Genomic DNA, 13,033 nt, shown 5'->3' with positions numbered 1-13,033 from the left:
GCAAACGTAATTTCTGGTGTGGGAGTTGTGCCTGGCCATGCAGGCATGGGTGAACAGGGAGTACAGGAGGGGACTGAGCATGCACCCCTGAGGGGCTCCAGTATTGAGGATCAGCGTGGTAGATGTGTTGCTACCCCCAAACCCTTCTAAGCATTGTGTGTGAGACCAACCATAAGTCTGTGTGATTACTGGGGGCTGATTACCGGGGGCTGAGACATGGACACCCATTTAAACAGACACAGGCTTTAGACACATAAGTGCCTAACCATTTATCTATACATCTCTCATCTATTTTTAACCCTATCAGTCCCGAGACTCCAGCAAAAATAGGCTTTTCGTTTTTACCTGACCTTCATTTATCTACATTACCAGCCCTTATATTTAGCCTCCCAATTAAGTGTTTTTTACGATTTTATTTTCAGGAAAAACAGGGCTACAAGTAGAAAACCAAACAACTTGACATAAACAGTTGCATTCATGAGTTTCAATGGCAAATGTCAATATAAAATTAAGGTTCGCCAAAGCAAAAACATGATAAAAATGAATGTATATGAATGCTGTAAGTACAGAAATTGTTTGCTCACTGGGAAAGGAATGTCCAACTAGTCAGTGACAAGCGTTTGGAGTTTGACAGCAACTATGTGAGCTAATTACAGTACTATAGACACTATGTCCTGGGATTTCCTATGATCTATGTAGAATAACCCCTTCCTTACATTTTAACCACTCTTGTGTAGCTTGTGAGCATCATAGAGTAGAACATGTTGAACATGAGTCTCAGCTTTTAGTAGTTTGTAGCTCAAACCATTTGGACTCTACAGATTTAGTATAAAAGACTCGGCCCCAGGCCCCTTCATGATCAGCCCTTCTCTCACAACTCTAGCGTAGTCCCCGGTAATCACACAGACTTATGATTGGTATCACTGTCACGTTCTGACCATAGAGAGCCCTTATTTTCTATGGTAGAGTAGGTCAGGGCGTGACTGGGGGGTTTTCTAGTTATTATTTTCTATGTGGGGTTCTAGTTTAGTTTTTCTATGTTGGTGTTTGGTATGATTCCCAATTAGAGGCAGCTGGCTATTGTTGTCTCTAATTGGGGATCATATTTAAGTAGCAATTTTTTCCACCTGTGTTTTATACCTCTTTGTTACGGTTCGTTGTTTGTTTCGTTCTTGCTTTGTTGTTTGTGCGTTTCTAATAAATAATATGTGGAAACCATATCGCGCTGCATCTTGTTCCGATAATTATTCCAGCGAACGTGACAATCACACACAATGTTTAGAAGGGGTTAGAAATCCGGTTGGACTCATTGTGTTAACTTGTAAATAAACACTTCAACTCTCTCACAATCCTACTCTCTTCTTTACCTCTCTCTCTCTCTCTCTCTCTCTCCCCCTGTCCCCTCCCCAGCACCCCAGCCCTCTACAGGGCTACTCTCCCCCGTACATTCTGGGTCCTACCCGTGCTAAGATGCCGGAGCCAGGGGAGGTGTGGGCAGAGATCCCTCCTAGGTACAACGTGCTGTTTGTGGGCTACTGCCTGTCCCACGACCAGCGCTGGATCCTGGTCTCCTGCACCGACCAACAGGGAGAGCTACTGGAGACCTGCATCATCAACATCGACGTGCCCAACAGGTACAGTCAGTCAATCAGTCAGTCACTCAGTTACTCAGGGCCTGGGAGAGTGGAGGATATCTATGGAGAGGTGTGTGCTAATTGTGATAATGTGCTAGTTGTGATAATGTGAAACATACCCTGGGCTTTTTTGTCCTTCATTGTGTCTTCATAGTATGCTAGGCTATATTAAATTGAGTAAAGTCAGACACTATTGTAGCATTTCACAATCTGCAGGAGAATAGCATGCACCTATTTGGTTGTTGAATTAATACAGGTTATGCCATGGTAATGCTATGCAGACATTACCAAATGTTCTTCTCCTCTCTCCCTGCTCCTCTTCAGAGTGCGGCGGCCCAAGGTCTCGGCCAGGAAGATGGGGCTGCAGAAGTTATGGGACTGGTGTGTCGGCATCATCCAGATGACCTCACTGCCATGGAGGATCGTGATTGGTCGGCTGGGCAGACTAGGACACGGGGAACTGAAAGGTGAGTTCAGTAAAGAACAGTATAGAATGCCTAACTCTGTCTCATTGCCCTTGCTGTTTGCTGTAGAAATCTCCAAGGTGGATCATGACAACGTTTTAAATTAAGCTGAAGCTGGTGGTATTGTTACTGATATTGTTTAGGGCAGATTTTTTAAATCTCTATATTTTCAGCAACATCATTTCAGTTGATCCAGAGGAGATGACAGTAGACTGTAGAACCATTCCCTGTATTGACCTAATTCTCTCCCCCTCTCCCATGCCTCCCTCCCTCCAGACTGGAGCGTTCTCCTGGGGGAGCACTCCCTCCACTCCATCAGTCGCCAGCTGAAGGAGGCGTGTCGTATGTGCGGCATCTCCTCAGCGGACTCCCCCTCCGTCCTCAGCGCCTGCCTGGTTGCCATGGAGCCCCAGGGCTCCATCGTGGTGATGCCAGGTTAGCAACAGCAGCATCAGCACGCTGGGCCGGCCCATTGATGATGTGTTTAATGTACCTTTCAGATCTAAAAATGGAATAGACATAATTAATACATGTTTTAGAAGCTCACTCTAAGAGCCCTTGGGTTGCAGATACACCATGTTATGACCCAGAGGTGAACAGTGTAATAGTGTGTTTAGCCCCAATGCACAGTACAGTACAGAGGTTGTACGATCTTAATAGAGATGGCAGTAGTAATGCGTGGAGGGTTAGCTCTGCACAACACCAAGGAGCAGACACATTACTGCGCTCAGGGAACACATTACACTTCCACACATTGAAGGAGCACTTTGTTCTGCCACACTCACTTCACAGCACACGGTAATGCAGACATAATAGAGATTGCAAGGTTCTGCCAAGTGGATTTTACAGTACAGACACTCTGCACTGCAAGACATTGTGCACAGCAATAGAAACTTTAGCACACTCAACTGATTTCTTTGCCGACACACCGCAAGCTCTATTGAGGTAAATCACAATGCAACCTTACATAACATATTGATAATAAATTGTTTGTGTGTGCAGATGCGGTTACAATGGGCTCGGTGTTTGGTCGCAGCACGGCCCTCAACCTGCAGACGTCCCAGCTGAACACCCCTCAGGATGCTTCCTGTACCCACATCCTGGTATTCCCCACCTCTGCCACCACCCAGCTGGCCGCCAGCTCCTACCCCACAGAGGACAACGCTGGTAAGGGCTCCACATTAGACCTCCATGTTTGCACTCCCTAACTGGGAGTGTCATACTGGAGCATAGTGCAGAGTGCATTTAGATGCAAGGTTAATCAATACAACCTAGATGTTAGAGACAATAAAAATATCTAAAACTATATACTTGAGCTGGAAATCGCAAGGTTTAATATCAGTAACTAGGTATTGTGTACTCAGTATCTTACAGTAGCTGTTGCTGGATTTATTATTCTATGCAGTTCACACATAAGTGCCTACCTATTTATCTATTTTTATCCCTGTCAGTCCCGAGGCCCCAGCAAAAAAAGGCTTTTCATTTATCAAACCTTCATTTATCCGCATGACCAGCCCTTATAGTTAGCCTCACAATGAAGTGTTTTGCCATTTTATTTTCAGGAAAAACAGTGCTACAAGTACGAAACAAAATCATTTGACATAAACAGCTGCATTCGTGAGTTTTATAGACAAATGTCAATGTAAAAATAACGTCCGCCAAAGCAAAAAGCTGATTTAAAAAGAAATGAAAACCCACCAGGGTGCACAATTGTCTAAGGATTGTTTGCATGCTCCCTTTGGAACTGTCACTGCCTTAATGGTTTCAGAAGAAGATACACTGGACTACACAGTGTAGTCTACACCTCTTGTGTATGACAAGTTACATGTGTACGTCTATAGCTGACTGTGTTTGTCTCCAGATGACATGTTCGACCTGCCTTTCCCTGATGAGCTGGAGAATGACATAGGACATGACATTCTCAACCTTCACCCTTCCCCCAACACCTCCCCAGTACCCTCCCCTGGCTCCCCCTCTGGCATGGGGGGAAGCTCACATTTCCAGCATAACAGGGTGAGTTCAGGAACCAGGCTGGGACTCGATTCATGTGAATTATGCAGAACTTTTCCTGATACTGTTGGTGGATTATAGAATATTGGAATGTTCTAGAATCCTGCTTTAAAATAACAGTGAGGGCCCTATTTAATCTGTATCGTGGAAAATCAGCTTTAGAGTGTGATTCAAATTTGAAGGCAATGTTCCCGCTTTAGCAGAGATTGCATTCACGGGAAACACTGCGAATGCAGGCTCAATTGGAAATGACCTTACATTTCTATCACGGAATCTGTTACACGGAACCCAAACCGGCTGTGCGCCATTGTGCATAAATGTATTTTGTCCCCCCACATCAAACGTGATCACGACACGCAGGTTAAAATATCAAAACAAACTCTGAACCAATTATATTAATTTGGGGACAGGTCGAAAAGCATTAAACATGTATGGCAATTTAGCTAGCTAGCTTGCACTTGCTGTTGCTAGCTAATTTGTCCTGGGATATAAACATTGAGTTGTTATTTTACCTGAAATGCAGGTCCTCTACTCCACCAATTAATCCACACATAAAATGATCAACCGAATCGTTTCTAGTCATCTCTCTTCCTTCCAGGCCTTTTCTTCTCTTGACTTTATATTGCAATTGACAACTTTCATAAATTAGGTGCATTAACACCACAGACCTCATTCGTCTTTCAGTCACCCACGTGGGTATAACCAATGAGGAGATGGCACGTGGGTACCTGCTTCTATAAACCAATGAGGAGATGGGAGAGGCAGGACTTGCAGCGCGATATGCGTCAGAAATAGAACTGATTTCTATTTTAGCCTTTGGCAACTCAGACGCTCTTTGGTGCGCTCGAGCAGTGTGGGTGCAATAATTTAATAACATAGATTTCTACATTTACTTAGAACCACGTGGTCAGCCTGTTACTCTTCAGCGGGGTGAGTTTCGCCTGTGTTATGGTGTGGCACTATGGTCCATAACTAAAATCCTATGGTGTACTTGTAATGTTCAGTACACAGACATCTGTTATAGTCGAAAATAGAGCAGCTGTGTGGTCTGGTCTTTGGCAGCCATGTTGCCCCCAGTATTAATGTTCCGTCTGTCCCATGTGCTCCTCCAGAGTCAGGGAGAGAGGCTTCTGTCCAGGGAGAACCCTCCGGAGGAGCTGAAGCAGCAGCCTCTAGCCCTGGGATACTACGTCTCCACTGCCCAGGCCGACAGCCTGCCTCACTGGTTCTGGGCCTCCTGCCCTCAGGCTCAGAACCAGTGTCCACTCTTCCTCAAGGTAAGGGATCCATGAACTCGTTGATTTTGTTTGTGCCGGTGGGGGGCGTGTGCATTCATTCTTTTGTGTGTGTACGTCTGTGTGTGTTTAGCCACTTACTGTGTGTTTTCTCCCTCCAGGCATCGCTACACCACCACATCTCCATCGCCACAGCCCAATCAGACGAGCCCACTCAGACGAGCTCAGACAAGACCGCTAAGAGGACGCCTCACCCTCTGGACTCCAAGACCACCTCTGACGTGCTCAGGTTAGTAGGTCTCTGCTGTATGCCCTGTACCCACTGCCCATCCCATCTTACCTTCTCCTACTGTGTAACACCCCAACATCTCCTCTTCTCTCACTCCGACACATAGGTTGTCATTGTCACTGACTTGTCCTCTATGGTGAAGTAGTAGCTGTATGCCTGCATCATGTGTAGGCTGTTGAGGACAACACTTGATCTACTATGATGTATGTTCATGTTATGTGTTCTCTAACCCCAAACCCTGGTGCTCATGTCTTGCATCCTGCTGTAGGTTTGTGTTGGAGCAGTACAACGCCCTCTCGTGGCTGACGTGTAACCCTGCCACCCAGGACCGCCGCTCCTGCCTGCCCGTCCACCTGGCCGTGCTCACACAGATGTACAATGCCATCCTCAACATGCTCTAGCGATGGGACTTACCCACAGACAGCTGAGGAAACTGAGTACTGTACAATCCATGGCCTCTGAGGTCATGTGTGCCTGCCTGCCTGCAATGCCTCTGCCTGGACACCAGAGAGCGCTGGAGGTCTGTTTTCTTTTAATGAATGAACGCATGGGACGAGATTTATGGACCCCTTTTACACCTGGTGTTATCATGCGATCTGTGATCGAATCGTGGCCATATTTCAGGGGATTGATGGCCAAAATGGTGGCAGGAGAACAACAGATGGTCCTTGGTTGGGAAAACAAACAAACGCCTATGTACAGTACAGAGACTTTTGAACATGAACAGTATGGTCAGCCGTGAGACCAGCCTAGTGCAATTCTTACCTTTAGAAAACGTCTCTTGTAAGATGTGGTGATGTGCCAACAACCATTGTACGTTGAAAAGGCACATACAGCCTGAGAGAGAAGATGGAGATATCCAACTATGCCCTTTTTATTGTCATAATAGGACATTTCAGTGTTACACTTGTCATTATCAGATCAGCATTGTTGTACAGGAGGACTTTCCACCCTGTTCCTGTGAGACTGAAGATGTTTTGAAGCCATGGAGGAGACATGTTAAAGGGTGGACTATGTGAATTACAGTATGGTCCTGCATGAAGAATTGGACCTTGTCCCTTACCAGCCATGACAGTGATACCCTGGGAGCTATAAAAGCCAAAATCATATAGGATGGGAGCCTGGGAGTCACATGCATAAAAGTCCTGTATCTGCCCCACACTGCACAACCAGGGAACCAAATGACCACAGCAACACAGCAGCTTCTTACCTTCGATTTGACACATTTGTATAGAACTGTGGTTGTAATGACTCAAAGTTTAGTAATGAAATTCATACCAACATTCATAAGAGGGTGAAGAACACAAACATTTCCTATGAGGGGAAAAGCATTTGATAATGACACTTTTTCCTTACTTTTGGAAGTGACAGTTGTATTGCTGTAGATATGAACACACTGAATACTAGTTGACAAATCTTTATAGTGTAAAAAAAATGATTTGCAAAGAATTGAGACTTATTTTTAATATTTAAAACATAATTTTGAACACAGAAAAATGATCAAGGCCCTTTCCAAATTTAATATCAATCGCCTTTGGGTCGGAAATGGAAATTGTCCTTTTAAAGGAAATTGTAACAAAAATTGTTAAAATGCCATATTTATATATAGTATATAATGCATATAAATTCAAATATATATATGTATATAAATATATATATATATATATTACCTCTCTAAAACAACCACATGATGGTGATGGTGGTGGGGGTTTATACATAACTTTCTTTTTGAAGAGGCAAATACAGTATACATCTTTTATTAAAGACAATGCATTTTAGTTCTATACTTTTAAACTTTTTCAATTATTGAAATGTTGACTTTTAGCCTTTTTATTGAATCCGTTTCAGTTAAGGTTCTCAATACTGCAAAGATATATTTATAAAGTGTCTCTCTTCTCCTGCTAAATAAACTTGAAATAGGCAATAGACTTCAATGTTATGTATTTGAGAGTTACTTGGGTGTTGTATATTTAACTAATATGCTTTACTTCAGTGGTGGTCCCAAATGATGTCAAGCAAACCATCAGAAAAGCCTATTCCTTGAGCCCCTCCACTCAAATAGCCCTGCTATTTGTACAATTCCTAGCATGTTTGTATACAATTTTCAGCTGTGTTTTGGGAATTTCTCAAGGCTGTACATTTCACGCCGGTTTGATTTACTTTATATTAAGTGATTCCTATGAAGTATTTTCAAATATAAATATATGCATATGAAGTCTCATTCAAATACAGCCAAGGGTGTAATGCCAATACTTGTACACTAAAGTACAAAAGAGGACAAGTTTGCAAATTTGTTACATCTGCCATCACTTTGAATATGAGACAGATCAATCTTGGAGAAGAGATCTGTGACTTTTACACTCTTTTTTTTAGTAAATTATTAAAACTCTTGACAAATAAATTCCCTTTGAGTGTGTGTGTTCTTCTATTTGACACTGGATGCATTAATCTTGTGATATCTTTATTTGATTTGGGACAGTGCCACTCAGAATAATCTCATTAAATTTGAGACAGCCTGCGTGATTAGTCCCAGACATTGATTCCATTGGCATGTTGTCACTGATTATATGTCAAGTGCTTGGAATGGTGTGGTGTACCAATGTTCTGCTATCTGCCTTTACGTAGAAAAGAGGAAAGGGGAGGAGAGGGCCTGTTAGCATGTTTCAATGCTTTCCCTCTGTTCTGTCAACACAGGGGCCTGTGAATTGGATCAACACCTCAGACCCCCGATCACATCTGCCCTCCATATTACAGACTATGAGGGAGACATGCTGTGAGCTGCCCTCCATATTACAGACTATGTGGGAGACATGCTGAGAGCTGCCCTCCATATTACAGACTATGAGGGAGACATGCTGTGAGCTGCCCTCAATATTACAGACTATAGGGGAGACATGCTGAGAGCTGCCCTCCATATTACAGACTATGGGGGAGACATGTTGAGAGCTGCCCTCCATATTAAAGACTATGTGGGAGACATGCTGAGAACTGCCCTCCATATTGTCGACTATGTGGGAGACATGCTGAGAGCTGCCCTCCACATTACAGACTATAGGGGAGACATGCTGAGACCTGCCCTCCATATTACAGATTATGTGGGAGACATGCTGAGAGCTGCCCTCCATTTTACAAACTATGTGGGAGACATGCTGAGACCTGCCCTCCATATTACAGATTATGGGGGAGACATGCTGAGAGCTGCCATCCATATTACAGACTATGTGTCAGGGCCCGGTTACGAACCCGGGTCTCCGGAGTGAGAAACAGTCACTTAACCTACTGAGCCACGAATAGTCGGCAGAACCCAGAAGATGAGGCAGACACAGCAGTACTTGAGACGGTGTATTTAATGAAGTAAAAAGAGAAGTCCTTCAGGAAAACATGTAACTCCACAACCTCAAAAGGAATTCCACAAGAACAAAGGTAATCCTCCAAGACAAAAAAGGTAAATCCACAAGGTGGTAGGAATAGCATAAAAAGCCTCAAAAGATACTCAAAAAATAAATAAACAAGAACAAAAACAGAATTCCACAAGAGAGTCTACCGGGATCAACAAGAGTTCACAGAATACTAGGGCTGGGTGCTAACATACAAACACAGAGCAAAGAACTGAGGAAAACTAAGGGTTTAAATACAATCAGGGGAAACGAGGCACAGGTGCAAATGATAATGGGGATCAAGGGAAAACAAAAGGTCAAAAAGCACAATGGGGGCATCTAGTGACCAAAAACCGGAACAACCCTGGCCAAATCCTGACACTATGTGGGAGACTATGCTGAGAGCTACCATCCATATTACATACTATGTGGGAGACATGCTGAGAGCTACCATCCATATTGGAGACTATGTGCCAGACATGTTGTGAGCTGCCCTCCATATTACAGACTATGTGGGAGACAAGCTGAGACCTGCCCTCCATATTACAGATTATGGGGGAGACATGCTGAGAGCTGCCCTCCATATTAAAGACTATGTGGGAGACATGCTGAGAGGTGCCATCCATATTACAGACTATGTGGGAGACATGCTGAGAGCTACCATCCATATTACAGACTATGTGGGAGACATGCTGAGAGCTACCATCCATATTACAGACTATGTGGGAGACATGCTGAGAGCTGCCCTCCATATTGGAGACTATGTGCCAGACATGTTGTGAGCTGCCCTCCATATTACAGACTATGTGGGAGACAAGCTGAGAGCTGCCCCCCATATTGGAAACTATGTGGGAGACATGCTGAGAGCTGCCCTCCATATTACAGACTATGAGGGAGACATGCTGTGAGCTGCCCTCCATATTACAGACTATGTGGGAGACATGCTGAGAGCTGCCCTCCGAATTGGAGACTGTGGAAGAAATCCTGAGAGCTGCCCTCCATATTATAGACTATGTGGGAGACATGCTGAGATCTGCCCTCCATTTTACAGACTATGTGGGAGACATGCTGAGAGCTGCCCACCATATTACAGACTATGGTGGAGACATGCTGAGAGCTGCCCTCCATATTACAGACTATAGGGGAGACATACTGAGAGCTGCCCTCCATATTACAGACTATGTGGGAGACATGCTGAGAGCTGCCCTCCATATTACAGACTATTATGGAGAAGTGCTGAGAACTGCCCTCCAATTTCCAGACTATGTGGGAGACATGCTGAGAGCTGCCCTCCATATTTGAGACTATGTCGGAGACATGCTGAGAGCTGCCCTCCATATTACAGACTATGAGGGAGACATCCTGAGAGGTGCCATCCAATTTCAAGACTATGTGGGAGACATGGAGAGAGCTGCCCTCCATATTACAGACTATGTGGGAGAGACATGCTGAGAGCTGCCCTCCATATTATAGATTGTGTGGCAGGCATGCTGAGAGCTGCCCTCCATATTAGAGACTCTGTGGGAGACATCCTGAGAGCTGCCCTCCAATTTCCAGACTATATGGGAGACATGGTGAGAGCTGCCCTTCTCACAACAGACTAAGTGGGAGACATGCTGAGAGCTGCCCTCCATATTACAGACTATGTGGGAGACATGCTGAGAGCTGGCTTCCATATTATAGACTATGTGGGAGACATGCTGAGTGCTGCCCTCCATATTACAGACTATGTGGGAGACATGCTGAGAGCTGCCCTCCATATTGGAGACTATGTCGGAGACATGCTGAGAGCTGCCCTCCATATTACAGACTATGAGGGAGAAATGCTGAGAGCTGCCCTCCATATTACAGACTATGTGGGAGACATGCTGAGAACTGCCCTCCATATTACAGACTATGTGGGAGACATGCTGAGAGCTGCCCTCCATATTACAGACTATGTGGGAGACATGCTGAGAGGTGCCCTCCTTATTGGAGACTGTGGTAGAAATCCAGAGAGCTGCCATCCATATTGGAGACAATGTGAGAACATGCTAAGAGCTGCCCTCCACATGAGAGACTATGTGGGAGACATGCTGAGAGCTGCACTCCACATTACAGACTTTGGGGGAGACATGCTGAGAGCTGCCCTCCATATTGCCGACTATGGGGGAGACATGCTGAGAGCTGCCCTCCATATTGCAGACTATGTGGGAGACGTGCTGAGAGCTGCCCTCCAATTTCCAGACTATGTGGGAGACATGGAGAGAGCTGCCCTCCATTATGGAGACTATGTCGGAGAAATGCTGAGAGCTGCCCTCCATATAACAGACTATGTGGCAGACATCCTGAGAGCTTCCCCCCAATTTCCAGACTATGTGGGAGACATGGAGAGAGCTGCCCTCCATAGTGGAGACTATGTGGGAGACATGATGAGAGCTGCCCTTCTCATTACAGACTACAGTGCCTTGCGAAAGTATTCGGCCCCCTTGAACTTTGCGACCTTTTGCCACATTTCAGGCTTCAAACATAAAGATATAAAACTGTATTTTTTTGTGAAGAATCAACAACAAGTGGGACACAATCATGAAGTGGAACGACATGTATTGGATATTTCAAACTTTTTTAACAAATCAAAAACTGAAAAATTGGGCGTGCAAAATTATGCAGCCCCTTTACTTTCAGTGCAGCAAACTCTCTCCAGAAGTTCAGTGAGGATCTCTGAATGATCCAATGTTGACCTAAATGACTAATGATGATAAATACAATCCACCTGTGTGTAATCAAGTCTCCGTATAAATGCACCTGCACTGTGATAGTCTCAGAGGTCCGTCAAAAGCGCAGAGAGCATCATGAAGAACAAGGAACACACCAGGCAGGTCCGAGATACTGTTGTGAAGAAGTTTAAAGCCGGATTTGGATACAAAAAGATTTCCCAAGCTTTAAACATCCCAAGGAGCACTGTGCAAGCGATAATATTGAAATGGAAGGAGTATCAGACCACTGCAAATCTACCAAGACCTGGCCGTCCCTCTAAACTTTCAGCTCATACAAGGAGAAGACTGATCAGAGATGCAGCCAAGAGGGCCATGATCACTCTGGATGAACTGCAGAGATCTACAGCTGAGGTGGGAGACTCTGTCCATAGGACAACAATCAGTCGTATATTGCACAAATCTGGCCTTTATGGAAGAGTGGCAAGAAGAAAGCCATTTCTTAAAGATATCCATAAAAAGTGTCGTTTAAAGTTTGCCACAAGCCACCTGGGAGACACACCAAACATGTGGAAGAAGGTGCTCTGGTCAGATGAAACCAAAATTGAACTTTTTGGCAACAATGCAAAACCTTATGTTTGGCGTAAAAGCAACACAGCTCATCACCCTGAACACACCATCCCCACTGTCAAACATGGTGGTGGCAGCATCATGGTTTGGGCCTGCTTTTCTTCAGCAGGTACAGGGAAGATGGTTAAAATTGATGAGAAGATGGATGGAGCCAAATACTGGACCATTCTGGAAGAAAACCTGATGGAGTCTGCAAAAGACCTGAGACTGGGACGGAGATTTGTCTTCCAACAAGACAATGATCCAAAACATAAAGCAAAATCTACAATGGAATGGTTCAAAAATAAACATATCCAGGTGTTAGAATGGCCAAGTCAAAGTCCAGACCTGAATCCAATCGAGAATCTGTGGAAAGAACTGAAAACTGCTGTTCACAAATGCTCTCCATCCAACCTCACTGAGCTCGAGCTGTTTTGCAAGGAGGAATGGGAAAAAATGTCAGTCTCTCGATGTGCAAAACTGATAGAGACATACCCCAAGCGACTTACAGCTGTAATCGCAGCAAAAGGTGGCGCTACAAAGTATTAACTTAAGGGGGCTGAATAATTTTGCACGCCCAATTTTTCAGTTTTTGATTTGTTAAAAAAGTTTGAAATATCCAATAAATGTCGTTCCATTTCATGATTGTGTCCCACTTGTTGTTTTTTCTTCACAAAAAAATACAGTTTTATATCTTTATGTTTGAAGCCTGAAATGTGGCA

The 13,033-nt window shown here is 44.4% G+C and overlaps 1 protein-coding gene across 8 annotated transcripts in view; it reads left to right on the top strand.

Moving 5' to 3' along the window:
- LOC110509342 (mediator of RNA polymerase II transcription subunit 13-like) overlaps window positions 1-8,033 on the top strand; it is a 109,528-nt gene extending 101,495 nt beyond the window's left edge. For all 8 annotated transcript variants that reach the window (XM_090226937.1, XM_036967292.2, XM_090226936.1 and 5 more), the window contains exons 24-31: window positions 1,411-1,634; window positions 1,959-2,101; window positions 2,375-2,533; window positions 3,101-3,265; window positions 3,960-4,111; window positions 5,221-5,385; window positions 5,505-5,632; window positions 5,901-8,033. In XM_090226937.1, coding sequence (XP_090083063.1) covers window positions 1,411-1,634; window positions 1,959-2,101; window positions 2,375-2,533; window positions 3,101-3,265; window positions 3,960-4,111; window positions 5,221-5,385; window positions 5,505-5,632; window positions 5,901-6,033 — 1,269 coding nt within the window. In that variant the 3' untranslated portion in view covers window positions 6,034-8,033. The remainder of the gene's footprint in view (window positions 1-1,410; window positions 1,635-1,958; window positions 2,102-2,374; window positions 2,534-3,100; window positions 3,266-3,959; window positions 4,112-5,220; window positions 5,386-5,504; window positions 5,633-5,900) is intronic.
- Window positions 8,034-13,033: the final 5,000 nt, after the last annotated feature.

The sequence above is a fragment of the Oncorhynchus mykiss genome, chromosome 29 (genome assembly GCF_057628025.1).
Source record: "Oncorhynchus mykiss isolate SJ-2025 chromosome 29, ASM5762802v1, whole genome shotgun sequence".
NCBI lineage: Eukaryota > Metazoa > Chordata > Actinopteri > Salmoniformes > Salmonidae > Oncorhynchus > Oncorhynchus mykiss.
Note: the sequence above shows the minus strand (reverse complement) of the source record. Positions and strands in the feature narration are given on the sequence as shown.